General features: G+C 48.7%; 1 protein-coding gene across 4 annotated transcripts in view; it reads right to left on the bottom strand.

Moving 5' to 3' along the window:
• RNF216 (ring finger protein 216) overlaps positions 1–19,292 on the bottom strand; it is a 61,662-nt gene that overhangs the window by 34,922 nt on the left and 7,448 nt on the right. For all 4 annotated transcript variants that reach the window (XM_072349031.1, XM_072349029.1, XM_072349032.1 and 1 more), the window contains exons 3-14: positions 18,736–18,864; positions 17,491–17,645; positions 15,699–16,553; positions 14,374–14,450; positions 10,797–10,899; positions 9,989–10,153; positions 8,853–8,967; positions 8,442–8,581; positions 7,721–7,771; positions 6,551–6,688; positions 5,543–5,691; positions 5,027–5,105 (exon numbers count right to left, since the gene is read on the bottom strand). In XM_072349031.1, the coding sequence (XP_072205132.1) occupies positions 5,027–5,105; positions 5,543–5,691; positions 6,551–6,688; positions 7,721–7,771; positions 8,442–8,581; positions 8,853–8,967; positions 9,989–10,153; positions 10,797–10,899; positions 14,374–14,450; positions 15,699–16,553; positions 17,491–17,645; positions 18,736–18,802 (2,094 nt within the window). In that variant the 5' untranslated portion in view covers positions 18,803–18,864. The remainder of the gene's footprint in view (positions 1–5,026; positions 5,106–5,542; positions 5,692–6,550; positions 6,689–7,720; positions 7,772–8,441; positions 8,582–8,852; positions 8,968–9,988; positions 10,154–10,796; positions 10,900–14,373; positions 14,451–15,698; positions 16,554–17,490; positions 17,646–18,735; positions 18,865–19,292) is intronic.

Here is a 19,292-nt window from a genome sequence, read left to right as displayed (position 1 = left end):
CACCCCAATGGGACGAACCACGTGGTTGGGCACGCGCACATTTCCTGAGCGGGCCTGTACTTTTAAGGCTTTGCTGCATCAGGAGCACCCTCTTCTTATCTCCCTTCCTTTAGGACTTGGCAATGAGGTCTGACAGGGCGTTACCTGCTGCCTGCAATCACCTCAGCACCCGCAATCACCTTCGGCCTCAAGTCTCTCCCTCTTGCCCATCCCCTTTGGAAAGAGATACGGAGATGACAGGCGCTCCCCACCGCAGCACTGCCGCCGATAGCATCGCCGCTCGCCCCGCCGCAGCACAAGGCTCCTGCTGATGGCTTTCAGTGTCCTTTTATGGAAGAAAAATGAATCGCCTGCCCAGCCACGAGTGCCTCCGAGCCGAAATGACAGACGGAAAGTTGCCATTTGTTGTGGTTTTGGCAGCGAGCGAGCAGAGCGCGTTCCCATGAGCGGCGCTCGTTTCAAAAGGGCGCAGCAGAGGCACTGAGCTGGAGGAGAAAGCTGGGAGCTGCGGCTTTCCAGGCATGCGGAGCTGAGGGGGAGGATGGCAGAGTCCTGAAAAGAGCCCCCAGCCTTCTGCTGGATCACACAAGCTAGGGATGGGCTTCCAGGCAAAGGCACACGCAGGCGTGAGTGCTCCATTCCCAAACCACGCCAGTAAGAGAAGCAGCAACACCAGGCTTCCATTTCTTCCCCATCCCCACAATTGCTGCTGAACCACATTCACACAGACGTGGGAGGAGGGGAGCTTAAACATGGGAGGTGGGCCCTAAGGTTATTGCCACCAGGAAGGAATGACAGGGGTTTGCCATGAGCAAATGCCATCGTCAGCTCTGCTCTCCACTAAAGCTGCAGGGCTAAGCCATCAGCAACGAGCAAATCCAAACAACCAGGCTTCAAGGAATAACATGCAGACAGCAGTGATCAGAATGGCTGAACAGAGACCAGGGGGCCTCTGAAATGTTTGCAGCGCTGTCAGGAAGCTGAATGAGACAGCAGACTCCCAACAGCTGGGAAAACATGTTGCAAAGCAGAGAACCAAGTCATTCTCCATATGCAAATCTGACACTGAAGCATTTGGGATAAGCTCAGTTTCCCCACAACACCCCATAACACACCTGTAGCTGGATCCTAGGTGGCAGGGGTTGCCTTGTTTTGTGCCTCTGAATGAGGCACAGCTGCGTGCCCCGTTATTGCAACAGGTAGAGAGACCACAGAGCCTACAGCACACCTCATCAGCTGCTTCTGTAACCTTAGATCTGGTATGCCGTGATTTCTTATTTCAGCAAGAAATGCTGCTCTCCTTGAAGTCACTGGGAACCATGCAACGTGACTTATTAGCATGGGATGTGGATGCAGCGTTAGCACCCTGCTAAGAAAAGCCATGTTCAGGCACAGCTTGCTAGGCAGAGCTCCATACAAGCTTAAACCTGTCTCACTACCAGCAGAAAATGAAGGTGAAGAGCAGCTGGGTGCATCTGCTCCTAGCCAGCACCTTGCAATCAATCCTGAGAAATACCAGCAGCTTGAAAAGAAGCCCTTAAAAACATCAGCTCTCCGTTCTGCAAATTAAAAGCTCGCACAAAGACTGCTGTGCTCAGAGAGCCCAAGCCAGAGACACAGAGGTGATGGAGAGGGTCCATCCCACAGGTGCATTGACACCCACTCCTCCAGCACAACAGCTGGGACACCCAGCAGGCAAACTCATTCCCTAGGCACAGCCTCATTAGCAGGATGCACTGCAAAGCCCTGAGAACGGGAGAGGCAGCTGCCCCATCCAATGCAATTTAACACTCTTCAGCCATGTATAATCGCCTCTTTGCATCCACCCAGCAGACAGCTTGGTTCAAATTAGCAAAAACCCTAAAGTATGCAAAGGAGCTTTAAGGAAAAGTGCTGGAAATGCAAGCCCTTGTGATGCAGCTGTAGGTTTCAGCTTCAGGTTTTGAGCTCCCCAGCACCCAGAGGGCCAGCACTGCTTCATGCACACACGATTTCCATGGCAACAGCAGCTCTCACCTCCCCATCTCTAGGCTGGCTGAAAGCCCCGCAGTGCTTTGTGCTGAGACTGCAAAGAGGGGAGAGCCCTTCCCAGGCCACAGCACTGCGCTGGGATGGCAGTGAGCAGCTGGGAACAAAAGCTTTGTCTTCCTGAACAATACAGGAGCTTGGGAGGAGGGAGGCAGAGCAGAAGGAAAGGGTTTCCTTTTCTGATGGGAAACAGAACTTTTCCCAGTGTGCAGAAGTGCACACTCACTTCCCAGCACTTCAAGCAGGCAAGCAACCCATGCCTTCCAACTGCCAGGTTTACTATGTCAGAACGCAGGGAGGAGAAACGTGCATGGTGAAGCAATGACAATTTCAGGGTAAGGTGGAGGCTGACAGAACTGGCCAGCAAGCCTGCTGCTGGGAACCTGCTCAGAGCACACAGTCCTTCTGGGAACAGAGGGGCACTGAGCAAAACCTCAGAGCTCCAGCAGACCCTGGTGTCAGCCTGCTGAGTGACAGTTGCCTCCCTCCCACCCCAGCTCAGACAGCAAACACACAGCAGGTTGTATTTGTGGGGTAGCTGGGGCAACAGCTCTCCTTGACTAATTAAGCTTCTCCTCCAGCCCGCAGTTAGTGATATTAAGATTCAAGCCGTGGTCACCTCAGAAAGAGCCAAACTTCCCTCGGCACAGCTGGAGCCTCAATGGCCCCAGCAGATGGCATGGGCTAATCTGCATGCTCCACAGGTACCCACTCAGCCACAGACAGTGACTGGCAGCTCTGCCCATGGTTGAGGTTCTAACAGCCGAGTTCTGGTCCCTGCAAGGTGCCAGTTGGTCAAACTATAGGAGATGTGGGCGAGACGCACAGGGAGTAACTTGTGTGTGCCTGCAGCTCTTCCTCTGTTGAGCCCAACCCGTGTTCAGGCAGGACTGCATCCAGCTGGTTTCCATCACTTATTTTACAGCGCATCCATATCTGGCCCAAATACCCTATGCAAGATTTAAAGGAAAGCCAGAGCATGAACACAAACTCTCCAAGCAAGATGAAGGATCCAGGTGATGGAGCACAGAAACACAACAGGACCACCACCTGGTCCCCCCTTCTCCCCACACTGGAAGAGCCTTGAGGCTTCCAGAGGCACCTTCTGACCTTTTGCTTTCTGAACCTCCCCTCGCTGTAGGTTCAGCTGTGCAAATGCAGCCCTGTCAGCCAGAGAGAGACTCCTTCCAGGATCAGTCATCACCACCCCAGAGTCTGCCAGAGGCACCGCTAGTAAAGCCAATGCATCCTCTCCAACCTCTGCAGAGCTCCCATAGAGGAAAGGGATAATCTAGCCCTTTCCTCCCTAAAGGCAATGGTTTCCTGCGAGCAAGAGCATTGGCTTAAATTCCTCGCTCTGGAAGGAGACAAGATAGCAGAGAATGAGAAGAATCACCAAAGTTGCTGCTATGAGAAAACACCACATCCTGCTGTCCCAATTCCTCATCCTCGCCTTCAAATCCTAAAGTCGTTCAGACTTCTAAGAAGAGCCCTAAGCTACTCAGCAGATTTTCAGCTAATGAATCAACCAACACAAGCTGTCCAGGAAACCAGGAATCCAGCCCACTGGAATGCTGCAACCCTAGGGCAGGGGGAGGGGAATGGACGAGCAGCATCCTTCCCAGCATAGGAAGGAAATGAAACAGCAAACCAGAAGGAAAGGAACATTTCAGTGCTGACCTCTTATCCCAGTTACTGCGCCACACGACGCATTTTAGGGGGGAAAAAATACATAAAACCTTCAACTATTTTTTTTTTGCCCACTTGGAACATTTGCATTTCTCGAGCCTGGATTCCACTCCGTGCTGCTGACACACACACATTTTTAAACCAGCCTGGGTTTTGCAAGAACAGATTTAAAACAAACAAAAAAACCCCAACACGCCGATTTGAACGCGAATCGACAGTGCCACCTAGTGCCCTGCACAGCTCCTGCCTGCCTCTCTTCCCACAAGGAGGAGGGAGGCGCTACCAAAACGAGCCTGGATCTCAGGTCTCTGATTAGGGATCTGTGTAACACTAAAGAGCATCCTTCCCTCGCCCCTCAGCTCCCCTACCAGGAAAGCAAAGATCACCGCTGGCAACTTCAGCCTCAACAGACAACATAATTAGACTTTCTCTTGCTTTCCCAGAACAGGCAAATGGCCACACTGCTTATGGGAGCCCAACGCTGCAGCAGCTACATGCATCAAAGCCCAGAGCACCCATAAACTCTTTGCTGCACGAGCATGCAGCTTTCTGAGCGCTGCATGAGAATTAAGTGTAGTGGTTAACAGCACACACGTTGCCTCGTAGCTTTGTGACAAACACCAATAGTGCATTGACCACCACAGATGTGCACCAGCAGGGCTCTGCTTACGTTGAGGAAACTGAGAAGCAGTTTTTCCACGTCTATTCTTCCCCAGAACAGACGGCGTAGAAGCACAGCAGCCAGTTTTCCCCTCTCTCTACCCCCACTTTGGACCCCATGATTCTTCTTTTATGGCTACTAGCAAGCTGCGGGAAGAGCACAGTGATTTTCTGCCCTTTGAATGGACTCAGACAAGTTTCTGTCCCTTCCGATCAAACACGTATTCAAGTGATAGCATAAAAGAAAAAGGTAAGATGTTAAGAATAGTGTATAGGATTGTTTCAGCCCACTCACCAGAAGGTGCATTAGACAAAGGATTACAATTTGCCTTTGAAACACCTGGCTCCCTGCTCACTTAAAACATTTCTGTATGTGCAAGACAGCATCCTAAGGCTTTGTAGAAGCTTTTGTAGCCAACACTTTTCAAGCCTGCCACATAAAAGGGATTCTGTTGTCTATATCAACAGTGCCCCGAATACATCTGTCCAGGCACAAAGAACATCAGCAGGATCCAACAAATACCTCGACCACTGCTCCATGCAGCCATGTGAGATCCTTAACTCAGCTGGGGCTGTAAGTGCGAGCCGTGCTCAGCTCTGCTCCTAGCCCTCCAGAAGAGACCCCCAAGGGCAAATGTCACCCAATTACCTTTCTGCAGCGGGGATTAGGGCAGCTGAACCTCTTCACATCGCTGTCCAGTAAAGCTGGGAAGTTACAGAAGGGACACCTGCAGCCCAAAATAAGAGGCTATTAATGCACAGTGCCAACAGTGGATTTAGTCAAAAAGCTCCGTGGTGCTTAACAGTGCTGCCAAGCAAATGCCTGCTGCAAGGATATGCTGACTGCTGCCCTTTTCCTCATATTTCTTCGATCACTTCCCTGTTTGCAATCAAAATGTCATATACTCAGCACTACTCCAGATTGTATAATATAGAGGATCAGCAAAGAGTTTGCAAGCGAGTCTTAAGGGAGACTGCTCTATTGAGTTTTAATCTGCTCCCAGTCAAAGGCAGACCAACCTGAGTAAAAATAGCCCTGGCAGGCAGAAGACTGAGACAGCAATGCGGCTCTATCCCATAGCTGGCACATATTTAGGGGCTTGGGGAGCCATTTGTTTCTTTTTACAATGGTTAGAGCAGTTTGCACCTTGCACTGGGCACTGACCTGACCAGTTCATCTGCACAGGCAGCAGCCACCTCCTCCTCGGCTTTCCGCTCGTAGTATTTACACAGGATGGTTTCTGGAAGCACCTTCTCCAGTTCACTGGTGGGGAACGAACATGTGCAACTGCCTTCCATGCAGCTGAGCTCTGACTGCGGGTGGAAGAGAGCTCAGTCTCAGTACGATGCCAATGACAGACCAGTTAGTGCTTGGAATATCCCATGTAAACCAGAGCTGAGCCGTGCTTAGAGATGATAGAGCTTTAATCAACAAGTGACTGCCAGAAAGCAAGTGTACCATGGAGTGTACCATGGTATGAACACGGCTGGCAGATCAGAACTCAAAACATGTACTGGACACAAGGATGCCTGCTGATAGTTTGGATCACAGTCCACCAAATCCACCCCGACCTCAAGGCAGCCTGTTATTTCTGCACTGCCTCCATTGGGATCTAACGCTCTGTTTGTGACCAACACATTACATTCTTGCAATATGGTCATAGAAAATGCAGCTAGGTTCACATGTAACAGAGATCCCAGAGTACCAAAGTACCCTACGGTCTGATTATTATATCCCCAAATTAAGTTGGGATCCCAAGGAAGTGATGAAGGACAAATAGTTTTACCTAGGAAGGGACTGGCCAAGTCAAAGATAACACCGCACTGTGGAGACACCTCTGGTGTATTAAGTAGTGAATCAGAACCAGATGAGTTCAAGCTATTGTTACTATGAATGCCGTAGAAAGTTCTCCTAACGATCCATTTCAGTTTGTTCAGCACAAAGCACATGAGATGGAGGTCAACAAACTAAAATCTTACAACCCAAATCCCATTGGAAAGTTGTTAATGGTGCGACTGACTCATTGGATTGGCATTTCAAGACAGTTCTGATCAAACACTTCCCAGGAAGCGTGGCTGCATCTGGTTTAAGCTACACAACTATGCAAACAGCAACGTGATCACCCAGCAGCAATTTATCCATTTTCCCCTCGTCCAGTTGGGAAATTCTTACCTTCCCAGAGCCAAAGACTGCCTCCTGAGCATATTTAATTAGGCACTCCTTGCAGAACAAGTGACCATCTGCACACTGGGTTAGCTCTTCAAAAGCAAACTCCCCATAACAACAGCGGCACTCTATCATCTGACCGTCCTGCAACACAACAGAAATATTAGCAACAGCAAGAAATAAATAGAAATCAATAGCTATAGCAACATACCGACACACTGCTGCAAACAAACACCCCGTGATGCGGGGTACAACTGCAAGCCATAAACAATGACAGCATTAATTATAAAAAGGAGCCACAGTTACACACCATTCCATCAGATATCCTGCTCAGCGCTCAGAATCCACTAAGCAAAACCAGAAACTCGGTTTTAAGTAACTTAATACCTACACGTCCGGTTTGGCAGATTCCAAAAAGCCAGAGAACACATGGTGTTTGAGTAATTCTTAGCTCACAGGCACAAAAGCATCTTGAGTTGGGGAAGCTGTGATCGCAGAGAAGCAACAGAGCACACACCATCCGCACGGGGAAAAGCGAGCTTCAAATCTGTTGCCCTCTAAAAGAACAGCTACCCAGCTGTCTGCAGAAACCCTGCCTTGGCCTCCTCACCACAGTTCTGAATGTGTGCCTGCTTTTTCAAATGTCCAATATCTTCCCTGAAGTTTGAAGAGAGGCAGGAATTGAGAAAGAAAAGGCAATCCGCGGCAGCTGAACCTACCTTCAGCTTTTCTCCATTGAAAAGGAGAAGCCTGATTTTCAGGTTTTTAAAGAGCCCTTTCTGCAAAGGAGAAAGGCCTTTCCACTGGCAGGGCTCCAAGAACAACAGCAAATGTGCTTCAAAGTCTCAAACAGCCATAACGGCAGTAGCAAGAGCAAGCCTGGTGCTATTCTATTGCAGTGTTTGTTCCGCCCAGTAAAGATACAAGTACTGACTGAATGACTGCAGATCATTATGTGCATCAATACTGTCTATGCTGTCTACTCAGCTCGTCTACTCTGTCCAAAAGCCAGCCAACACACTCTATGCAGGTTTTGCCAGCTCAGCAAAAGCAGCGCAGTGCAAATGCAGCTGGTCAGGAAAGCTCCCTTCCAGAAGCCAGCAAATTCTGAAGTGGTAAGTGCAAAACAGCACCTATGCATGAGCTGAACCCAAGGATCACGTTATACATACTGACCTTCTGATACTGCTCCTCATTCATCTGCAGAGCAAGGAGGAAGTCTGCATGCTGTAAAAGAGACGTGCACCTTTATTTACAGAACAGATAAAGCAGTTTTTCAGCCTCTACACTCTTATGTTACCTCAAGATTTACAGCCCACCACAAAAGGCACACTGTCTGCTCACAACATCACTCAGCCCATCCCTCCAGTCCATTAAGATATTTATGATTCCACTAAAACAGATGGGGGGGAAGGCAAAGGCAGCAAGAACAAAGAACCAAATTCTACATTACGAGGGGCTGCCCCTTCATGTTCCTATGGGCAAAGCTCAACCCAATGGGCCTCTCCAGTGAAAGCCCCGAGGAACATTATCATTGCTTCCAAAAGGAGGCTCTAATCATTTGATTAGGAGAAGCTGATCTTTAAGAAGCTACTTCAGAAAGGAATATATGTGCAGAGGGGTGAATTCCCTATGGAAGATAAGACAGCAGCGGGTGTTGTAGGGTTCTGCTTTGAAAGACACAGACCTCAGCAAGGGAGGAGATGTTCTGGAGCCTGGAGTGCCAAGCTCTGCAAGGCAGTGAATGAGCAGACTGCCCTGGGCCTGGCAGCAGAGAGGTTAACATGGTGAGTGACTCCAAGTTCCATTCAGTGTCTGAGTTTCAGTAAGAGGCAGATTTCCACGTGAGCTCTGCAGTCGTTTGCACTATCAAACCAAAGCGGCTCTTCCCACTCACCTCTGCCATCTCTTTAACTTTCTGCTCATAGAATTCCTGCTCCAGTAGCACTGGTGGGAGAAGTGAGAGCTTGTCATAGGACCTCCAGTGCCGCCTCTTATTCTCCAGGAAGAACATCCGCTTCTCAATCTTCACATCACCTAAAGCAGAGTTACAGACACCATGAGGCAGGACGGAGCGGCAAGAACAAAGCTCAAATCCTTCCTCCCCTACACAACTTCAAAACCTCATGCACCACAGCACCAAGCAGATGTACTAACGAAAAGTATCTCCAAAACAGACAGCAGACAAGGACAGAAACGTTGCTGTTTTGGGAACATATCCCCTTTCAAGGACAGCCCTTCTTAGAGTAAGCCTGTTCTGCTTACAGTAATCATGCAGAGAGTACAATAAACACCGCTTGTTATTTACCTTGCTCAAATTTGAAATCTATATAGGAATACTGATTCATTTCTTTTCTCCTTTTTCGTTTCCCACTGGTTTCTGGAGACAGCTCCTGCCATTTTTTGATGGCATCTGAAAAGGCCTGAAAACAAAACAAAAAAAAAGCCCAACGTGCAGATTTAAGTCTCTTCTGTTCTCTGGGAGAAAGCAGAAGCACACAACTCTGTACAAACAGGAGAGCCAGGCACCACACAGAGGCACGCAGACCTCTTCCTTTTGTCCACCTTGCTGCTTTATGTACTCATAAAGCAATCGTTCCACTACAGCAATGGAGCCACCGGGCAGAGCTGAATGGTACCTTGCACTGCCTCAGCTATTAACACTATACGGCTGCCATCCTCACCAATGCACAGCTGATCTTTTTTTCTTCAAATTGAATTCCTTTTCTGATGGTCTACAGTCAGAACCTGGTTTTGTTCAATTCAAGTACTCAGTGCTCAATCAAACAAAGAGGAACAGTGGTTTTTGCTTTAGTCAAGTACAGAGAGAAGCTCAAGCAAGAGAAGCATAACAGAGCACATCCAATCCAATCACAAGCTTGAATCTATATTCACATTTAGCCTGGTGATTCTCCAGAACAAATTTCTTTGCAGTTCCATTACTGTGAAAACTTCCACAAAGAATTTAATGATTCATTTCATAAGTCATAATTGTAAGAAACAGGGCAGGGAGACTTGGCCTTCTCCTCAATTACATGCTGTCACTTACAAACTACTAACAGCAGTTGAGTTAAATGTTTTAAGACTTGGCTAAACGTCTTGGTTTTATTGGCCATTCCACCCCATTTCCGCAAAGTACAGGAGTACCTCTGAGTTTAATGCACCATTTATCATAAACTAACTATCATTTCATCAATTACTCTGGTCCAGAAAAGTAAAAGCTTCCTGCAGCATTCTATCTGGCTGATGAGCTTTGCAAGAGTCTACTAAGCAGACTTCTTGAAAGGAAAGGAGGATGATTAAAACAAAAAACCCACAGAGAAGCCCCACGTCACCACACACCCAGAGAAGCAAGTGGCACGGTAAGGCTAAAAGACATCACACTGCTCCCCACAGACAGCACAAGTAACCCTGGGAAAGAAAACAAGAGTTGAACAGGAGAACCTTTCGTGTGATTGCATAGTGTCCCTTGAGTTCATGTAGTGCCCACTTAATGTCTTGGCTGCTCAGCATCTTGAAGTCTGCCATGAGAAGGTCAGCTGCCTGAATAAAGCACCGCTGATCGAGCGGGGCAAGCTTGGAGAAGTCAAAGTAGTCGACTTTGGGCACCTGAGAAGGAAACGCAGAAGATGAGGGAGGATATAAAAAGACTTGCTATACGTACACACACATCTCAAACTGCTCTTGCAGAATAGGAGCCTTCTGCAGGGCACCCCCACAACTCTGGCACCCTGATCTGAGCACACGCTTAAGCAGCAGCTGGGAGGACAGCATGGGTGTGAAGGCGTACGCTGTGCTCCAGGCAGGACACAAGACCAGTAGCTTAAAGCTACTGTGTGCATCAAGCAGGGGGACTTGCACTTCAGGGGCTGAAAAGCAACACGCCAAGGTCACACAAAACAGTCCTCAGGCCAAAGTACTTCATGTGACAGAACGACCAAGAATTCCTACAATGGATGTCACATCGAGTCCTTCAGCCAGCGGGTGGCTGACAGGCAGGCAAGCCTGAGGGACCTGCTGATGGCACAAAGCAGACAAGAGGCAGCTGTGCAACAGCAAAACAGGAGAGTCCTGAAGTCATCTTGCAAGCGACTACTACCATTACACGCCATCTGAATTGCACCCAGAGGCCTCCTATCAAAGCATGGCTCAACCAGGACGCTCTGCAAGTACACACAGAACCACACACCCCAAGATCACTTCATGTTGGACAGGCTGGAGGCGTGCTGTAGGTGAGGGTATTCTCACTTGCCTTTGTCTCATCTTGGCTGGCAAGCAGGCTGCTGCTGGGATTTAAAACCATTCTGCCTTCCTTCTTTGGGTAATCTGGATTTTCCAGAAGGAAGTTACAAAGCCTGGAAAGAAAACGACAGTTAGTTCAGGTTTGGGGAGCTCAGGCTCATTCCTCACTGCTGCAATCGTTAGCATCCTCTAACGAAGAGGCTGGGCAGGCAAGCCACAGCCTGCCCTGTGAGAACCAAGAGAGGTCTCAGCCTGGAACAGACTGAAAATAAATGACTGAGAATTAAGCAAAGAATTATCAGTTGCATGAGTGCAGAAGGGAAAGCAAATAGATGTCTTTCAACAACTCCGTGCGCCTACACGAAGCTCATGCAGGTCAGCTACCCATCAACATAAAGCTCCACGCAGGGGGAACGATCAGGCTCTTTTCCCACCCACAGCCACATCTGCGAGCAACACCTCAAGCTACGTGATCCATCCTGCACCGCTGCAAGTCGAGGAGCCCTCATGTTCTGCTATGAGGGAACTAACACTGCGAGGGCTAAACAAGGAACAATCGCAGCACAGCAGCATTAACTGAAGCAGCTGACATCCAACGTGCCACACAGATCTATGGGAAAACAAGCACACAAATCCCTATAACAACTGCAATAGGCTGAAGTCTTCCTGGTCAGAAGATTACTGCATCAAATTTTAATTGAAGCCTCCGGTCTTTAACTACTTTCCCATAAGGGCAGAGGCAGAAACATGCTTAAAATTGTTTGCATCAGATCCATACTGCAAACACAGCTCTCATTGTCACGGAGCCTGAAATCACAACGGCATTGTCCAAGTTGCACTGCAAACTGCTTTAGTGGGAGCGGCGCTCAGAAAACCATCACTAAAAATAGTTGGCAAATGACATCCCAGACGAAGCATTACATGCCTGAGGTCCTGCTGCAGACAGTTCTAACTCCGACAGGAGAATTTAGCTGAACTGAGCATTTCAGCTCCGGAAACCCTCCAGCAAGTGGTTTCGGAATAGCCCACTGTTGAGATCCACACCCACTGCACACAGCCCTGCCAAGGGGCTCTGAGCCTCCCCTGCTTGTTATCAGCCCCCAACCCCTGTTGGCTGGGCCAAGGAACTCAGGTCCTCAGTTTCCCCTGCTGCAGAACAACATCGTTCTGAAAAGAGCTAGAAAGAGCAAGTAACATTCATAAAACTGAATAAGAAGGTGCATGGTTGCAGCAAAGACATAATTGCTGCTAATTTACATTCCTGATGTCAGAAATCAGTCCCTTATTAAGAGACCTGATCCAGCGTGCAGCATTAACCCACTATCAAGGCACCATTACTTCAGGCCTGCACTCACACTCAAAGCAGAGGCATTGCTTTCTGTTTAATCAGGTATTGACATACTGAGCTTCTGGCCAAGCTGAAGGCTTCAGCACACAAAAGCTGAATGGATGATACCCAGCTGGGAGCAGCTCTCACATCACATCTTTCACATCAGCTGGAAATTTTAAGACCATCCTATCAGAAAACAACAAAACATCCCGGCACCGAGAGTTTAATAGCTTCCATCTCCCTGCTTTTGTCAAGGATAACTGTTCTAATCCAGAGAAACAAACCTCAAGGAGCTCAAACACGAGGGCCTCAGCTGCAGCACAGTGCATTTGAGCTCTCCTGCATTCTGCCTTTTGGTGCTTGGGATTTGCAAAGCCGTTAACCCTCAGCATCCAACAATGAGTTAAGTGGGTCCCAGCACACACACACACACTTGTGGCACTGCTCTGTAATATCTGCACCCCGGGACACAGAGCCAGCTAAAAGCCTCATCCCTGGCCAAACCCAGCCACCCCCAGTTATTATATACCTCGAGCCTGATTCAGCTTGACACGCCGTGGAGATCAAAGAGCCCCTGCCAGCAAGGCTGCCCAGTGCCACGACCCATTTGTTCCGATACAAAAGACACGGTGACAACTCAAAAGACAGTTTGGTTAAAGGAATAAAAATATGGGGAAGAAATCTTTATCATCCTGCAAGTCCGCCACGCGCCACTGAGCAGACACTGTGGGCAGCCTGCGGGGCAGCCTGTAAGCACCTTTTCATCTCCCTGGTTCTGCAGCACACAATAGCAGAGAAGAGATTCCGGGAGCAAAAAGGGAAGGAACGCATTAAGACTTACAGAAGCCGGGATTTAATTCCACCAGGCTTCACTAAATCCCTGCAGGATACAATAACGGGTTTTGCGTACAATCCCTGAGAGGGTCCTGCAGCCACACACCTAACTTCAATGGCCCCACTGCCCCAGGGATGAGTGCTGTGTGCCTCCTGCATTCCCAACACAGCCACCCACTGCTGGGTACAAGTGCACAGCATGGGCACCTGAGAGCTGCTCGTCACTGCTGCAGGGAAAGCACGCCCAGAAGAGGAGAAGGGCTGCAACCTGATGAATTCCTAACCAAGCAGCATTTCTCCCAAGGCACAATTTCACAACACAGGCAAAGGGATAAGAAACCCAAGGATGATCGCATTTACTGGGCTTAGTTCCTTGCCACTCATTTATATCCAGTAAGCCTCACATACTTGAATACAGCTAACTGCAAAGGCATCAGATCCATACAAGATAGAGTGAATCCTACGGAAACCAACACCTAGTCTTCATTTTTGTGTCATGTAATAACGACACTGAACATGTTTCAGGGACAGTTACAAAGAGAAGAAGAGAGGGGCCACCCACCATCAGCAGTCATTACCCCACACCGCCCTCCCCCCTGGTGCCAACACACACCATCTCTCACTCTTCATCTGCACAAGCTTTACTCAGCGGGGTGGGGAGATGATGCAACTTATCAACAAGGTAAAGGACTCGTTTTAGTCTTTTGATTCTAGCATGACTCCCAGAGATGCCAAATATGCTTCTTAACAAGGCGCCTGGAGTTGCTGGTACAGTCAGCTCAGCAGCAGACCTGGGGGTGATTTCCCATAGCTTTTCCTTCCCTCACTGGCTCCCATTTCTGCTCAATTCGACCAGCAGACACCTAGAATAGATCCTACCGGTCCTCAAAAAGTTCTTATCTGCAAAAGGTGGTTTGAGAGGAACTCAGACGGTACCACTGCTATCTATTCAAGGGGACAAAAACCAACAGCATGGCACCAAATGAAGAAGTCCAGACCAGCGTCAGTTTTTATCTGGAAAAAGGCACGAAGAGGCAGGAAACAAAGGAGGAAACTGATTTCTATGATTCAAAATTCACCAGCTCACCTCTGAGCTCTGTCCTACAGAAGCCAACCCCTATTCCTGACACTCACCTCTACCAAGCCTGGTAACAGGAGATGATATGGAATAGCTTTAAATCTTCCAACAGCTAGTTAACAGAATGTGTAAATTACCTTAAAAAGCAGAGAGGAGCTGCAGCGTGATGTCAGAGTCACACAAGCTTTAAGACAAGCTCTATTACACCTTTAAAAAAGAAATCCATGCTTTTTGGCACCTCCCAGGCTGGATACACTTAACAGCATTATTAGCAGGAAGGAAATGGAATTGCAACTGCAGCCAACCTGTTTTATGGTATTCCCTGGCTCTTTGATCCATACTTACACATTTAAGTCATAGCAGTCCTTGATGCTGATTAGCTCTTCAATGTATTCCTTCCTCACATCTGGAAATCTCGCTTCCTACAGTAGGAAAAGCTAAGGGTTATACAGGTATTAGAGGAGCTGCATAGTACAATCTTGCAACAGCACCGAAGACAGAAACAAATGTCAGGGTAGTTTTCTAGCATGCTCCCAAAACGGGGGTTAAAATGGGATCCAAGAGACTGTTTATATCCATACAGCTTGGATACTGCAAGCTGCCGGCTCTCCTGGCTGCACAGGAAAACTAATAGCTCTTTTTTTATGAGAGCACGGGTAGTGGTGTGAGTGGCAGTGAGTGCCTGGCCTGATGAGTGAGTCAGGGTAGATGTGAAGAGGAGAGGCACAGAGGAACAGACTACAACACGAGCAAAGTTAATACAAACCCCAAATGGAAGATAAAGGACTTTGAGGCTGTGTGCTGGAATGTATTCCAAAGCAAGAGGGAAAAGAAACAATACACAAACTCTTGACGAGAGCAGAGCAGACAACAAACCTTTACTGGCATTAGCCATACAGCCAAGAGCCCTTTAGTGCTCTCTCACTGGGTTTCCATACGGGTATTGCAATTGGTTGCACCAGAGGGCACTTCTTGGCTTTGCAAGACTGAACTGGGCAGGGTTGTCTAGCAACCTGAACAACGTAACAGTATGTACTCATCCATCAATTAGAGCAGCTCAGCAGTCAGCAAGGTCTTACACTGAAAAGTGAGTGTTGACAGTGTGCTACTTGGAGAATAACAGTATTTTCCCCCATCTTGGTTTCCCAAATTGAATCAGATGGAATTAACATACAGTAAGATGAAAGAGATTTGTAAAAGATAAGCCAGCAGGCAGTGGGATGGCTGTATGCATAGGGGAGAGGAAACCACCAGGTGTGAAACATCACCAAGCACCGTTTCCTGCTGCTTTTGTAATGCTCACTGTGCTACCCAAGCTAACAAACACTCCACAGGTATGAAGAACAGACCTGTGTCACTTCACTGCACCCCAACACACTCCATACAGTTCTGCTACATTTTCCTGGCCAGCCAGCCATCCCAAAGTGAACAGCATTGGGATTTGCATCCATTCATCACTGCTGCCACAGCAATGGGGTTAATCTTCTTTAAACCAAAGTTTGCCAAGACTGCTCACTGCACGCTCACGTTGTGCATCCCCGAGCTTCACTCAAAGGGAGGAAGATTTGCAGCTGAAGTAAGCAGGAGTTGTGCTTTGAGCATGTGCAACACTGCATGCCTTGAAAAGAACATCTGAAAACAACATGAATGTAAAAAATGGGGACACTTACTGTCTCTCTGATGAGCAGGGCTGTGAAGTCCTGGTCCTCCTGTCCAGCAGCCCCTTGTTCTGGCACACTGCTAGAACCGAGTTCATGTGAGCCCTGTGCTGGGAAGGCTGGGCCGGGCCGCTCGTTGTCTGTCGCCTGCTGTCCCCTCGTCTCCTCCGGTGGATGTGCTGGCTGTGGTGAAGCGGGACCTGGAATGCCATCCTGCTGTGGCTCCGGTCTGGGGAAGGCTGGCCCTGGAGCCTCCTCTCCATACGCCCTCATAGATGCTGAGCCTGCCTCGGGCTGCCCCTGCTGTGGAGCACAGCCACTCAGCACAGCGTGCGGCTCTGCACCCAGCGGCTGGAGGCAGGGGGGAGCCGGTGGGCTGCTGTCCTGGGTCTCCTGCTCTGTGGTTGCAGCAGCAGCTGTTCCATCAATGTTCTGTGAGAGCTCTGGCTTCAAGTCCTCCCCTTGCCAGCCCTGGGCTTCCACCTTTTCCCCTTGATGTGGAGCAAAGTCTGCGTTCCCCAGACTAACGATCTCCCTGTTAACAAGCTGTGGACTCATTTTTATTGCTGGAAACAAACTTGGACCAGGCTCAGGGTCACTCGTAAGTTCAGACCTGGGGCCATTTGGCTCAGGTGGTCCAGGCTGCCACAAGGCAAAGTCTACATTCTCCTCCTTGCTTGGTCCAGCACTGCTCTGCACTGTGTGGTCTTTCTGGCACAGCAGAGCCGAGACCTCATCCTGCACAGACACACTCCCCAAAGGCCCTACAGTGTTTTTAGATCCTCCTTCTCCCACAGCGTTTGCACCCTGCCACTGAGCAGCAGGTCTGATGACGTTGGGGCGCACGAGCTGCTGAGGTTTGGAGGTCTGAAAAGAAGACAGAGGAGAATAAGTAGAAGTTCTTTTCCACTCTCCAGAATCCTTGTTCCGAATGATCTTTTGCATCTCACCAGATTTCTGATGGGAAACAGATGAAAAGCCAGTTTAGCAATGAGCGTAATAAAGCATAAAACTACCAGCCGGACATCTTTGTTGCACACAACTCTACAGTCTGTCCCTGGGTGCTAAGAGTGCTCTAGTTACCTGGTTACAAGAGAACATTCAGCAGAACTGGGAGATACACGGGACTTTCAGCACTGGAATAATCCCCAGAGCTCACCCCAATCCCCACTTCGTTCCCAAATGGTCTGAGAAGTAGAAGCTAACTGATGCTGTATTTGCACCTCAGCAAATCGTTTGCACAGGCAGCAAGAACTAAAGCTCAAAATCTTTATTTCTGGCCTTGCTCCTGCCTCTGGCAAGCTGAGACTGCTGAGTACAAGCAGAGTTTGAAGATCTGTTTGAAGATTCTTTGCCACTATTTCCAAGTAAGAAACAGAAAGGTGTCTTTGCAGCCCACTTCCTCAACACCTCTGGTTACTTTAACAGAAAAGTGGGATGTGCTCTGAACTGTACAGCTGAAGGACACAAGGTTAAGCAAGGTGCAGGTCTTGAACACCTGCATTCTAAGGAACAGGTGAACTTCTCTGCCCACCTTTCTGGACTGAGGAGGCTGCAGTCTCCAAAAAGTTCAGTAGAACTTCTAATACTACACTGTTAACAATCCAGTTCTCTTTCCTGTGCCCAAAACATGATTGAAAACTCAGACCCAGCAAAATGCTCTCATGTCAATGCTCACTTCAGACATCCTAAGAAGCCACTTCAACTAGGCAGGACTCCCAGAGGAACGCACTGGGTTTCAGCACGTGAGTTGGTTATAAAGGCTACGAATAAAGCAGCAGCACATATAAACATGAAAAATCACCTCTGCCAAGATGATCACATCTTCATCATCATCATCATCATCATCATCATCATCATCCTCGTGCTGCTGCTCTGCTGGCGTTTCCTGCAAAGGTAATTCTTCATCCGAGGAATCTGATATTGTGATAAGACCTTCATCCCTGCGGTTTATTCGGTCTGTATCAAGATAAGCCATGTTAGCTGCTTGCAAACTACCGAAACATCTGCAAAAGCAACCCTCACGTTTGTACTGCAGCGACAAGGGAGAAGCACTTTGAGGTCACAGCCACTGCTATGATCCTCAGAGCAAAGCCTTGCACAAACTACAGGTCAAGAGATCACAACAGCACATGCCCAGACTGCTTCTATGCAGAGACTCTTCCACCCTAAGCGTTAGCACGAGTTAAGCTGCTGCAAAAGGTGTTCCCAGCAGTTCACGTACAGAGTAATTTTTAGAGATACCCTGAACTTCCAGCATCTCAGGGCAATACACATTTTCTTTTATTAATGTGCAGTACATTCTAGAGGACAGATAAGGTTCCGTGTGCAATGTGGCATCTCCTGAAAGAGTGACTTTGTGGGAGCACCGTACGAGAGCCTGAGATAGGGCCCCTGACAGAGTGCAGATGATATCCTGCTATTAGATGACAGTCCTCAAGGTTTGTCACAAGTGTAATAAAGACACTACCGAGCAAAGCTGCTGGAAGCAGGGAAGGAAGAACCAACCAAAAGCAAAGGATTTCTGCACTGCCTGAGCAGTGCACACCCATGCTTTCCCTATGACTTGACACAATGCTTTGGCTTACACTTTTGTAACTCCACAGCAAATCAATACACAACCACCCCACCTTGCAGACATACAGAGAAAGAACCATTCAGAACAGCACACAAAGGAAGAGGTGCCAGTGCACACAGCCCCACCGAGATCTGAAAGCTCACCCCTTTCCTATCAGGTTGTTAAAGGATGGAACACCACGAGCCCCTCAGATCTGCTGGAGCTCCTCTGCACAGCCAAGGAGTCAGAACTCCGCCTTAAGGCAGTGCAACACCAGAGAGGGAAGAGCCGAGCATTCTGCATGCCAGCATAGATCAAGAGGCTTTGCAGCTATCTATAGAAAATTAAACAGCAGGGTGTGACACGACGAGACAGGCCACTAGGAGATTCTATTAACAACACTCCTGCACGTTTAATATCTATTATTCCTGCTGCTTGTAGGCAGGGCTGTACAGCTGTGACTTTGGGAAGTACGCATACATCAATGCTCACCTTTCCCTCTGTGGCTATGGAAGCTGCTTAGATGAACTGCTTCTTCATTTCCAGCTCTCTCTGCCATTTTCAATAGCTGTTCCTAGAAGCATCAAGGCCCAGGCATGGCACTCAGGCTAGCACGAGGAACTAGAAGACAAAAACAGAGGAGGGTAAAGCGTGCAAAGTGTGTTTCAGTTTCAATTCTGACTGTCAGCACAGCACAGCTGCAGAGCACAACCAGGCCCACAGAAGGGGCGAGCATGGAGATGCTCAGAGCTGTGCAGCTGCAGGAGGGCAACACAGCTCTGCCCAGCCAGCACTCAGACCCTCAAAGGCTGTTTTCTGTTTCCCAGAAGTCAAAAAAGTCAGAGTGAAGTTTCTGCCACCACCTGCTGGTAAAAGGAGTGAAAGCTTCAAAGCAGAGCTGCGTGCCCCAGGCTCTGCAGCCTCCACAGCCAGCACCCAGTGCAGGGGACAGACCGAGCCCAAGAAATGTGGGCATCGGAGCCCCAGCAGATCTGAAAGCCTGGCTGCTGAGAAGCTGAATGCAAAGCGAGGTGCTGCTGGATGGAGAC

Source organism: Excalfactoria chinensis, chromosome 14 (genome assembly GCF_039878825.1).
Source record: "Excalfactoria chinensis isolate bCotChi1 chromosome 14, bCotChi1.hap2, whole genome shotgun sequence".
NCBI lineage: Eukaryota > Metazoa > Chordata > Aves > Galliformes > Phasianidae > Excalfactoria > Excalfactoria chinensis.
Note: the sequence above shows the minus strand (reverse complement) of the source record. Positions and strands in the feature narration are given on the sequence as shown.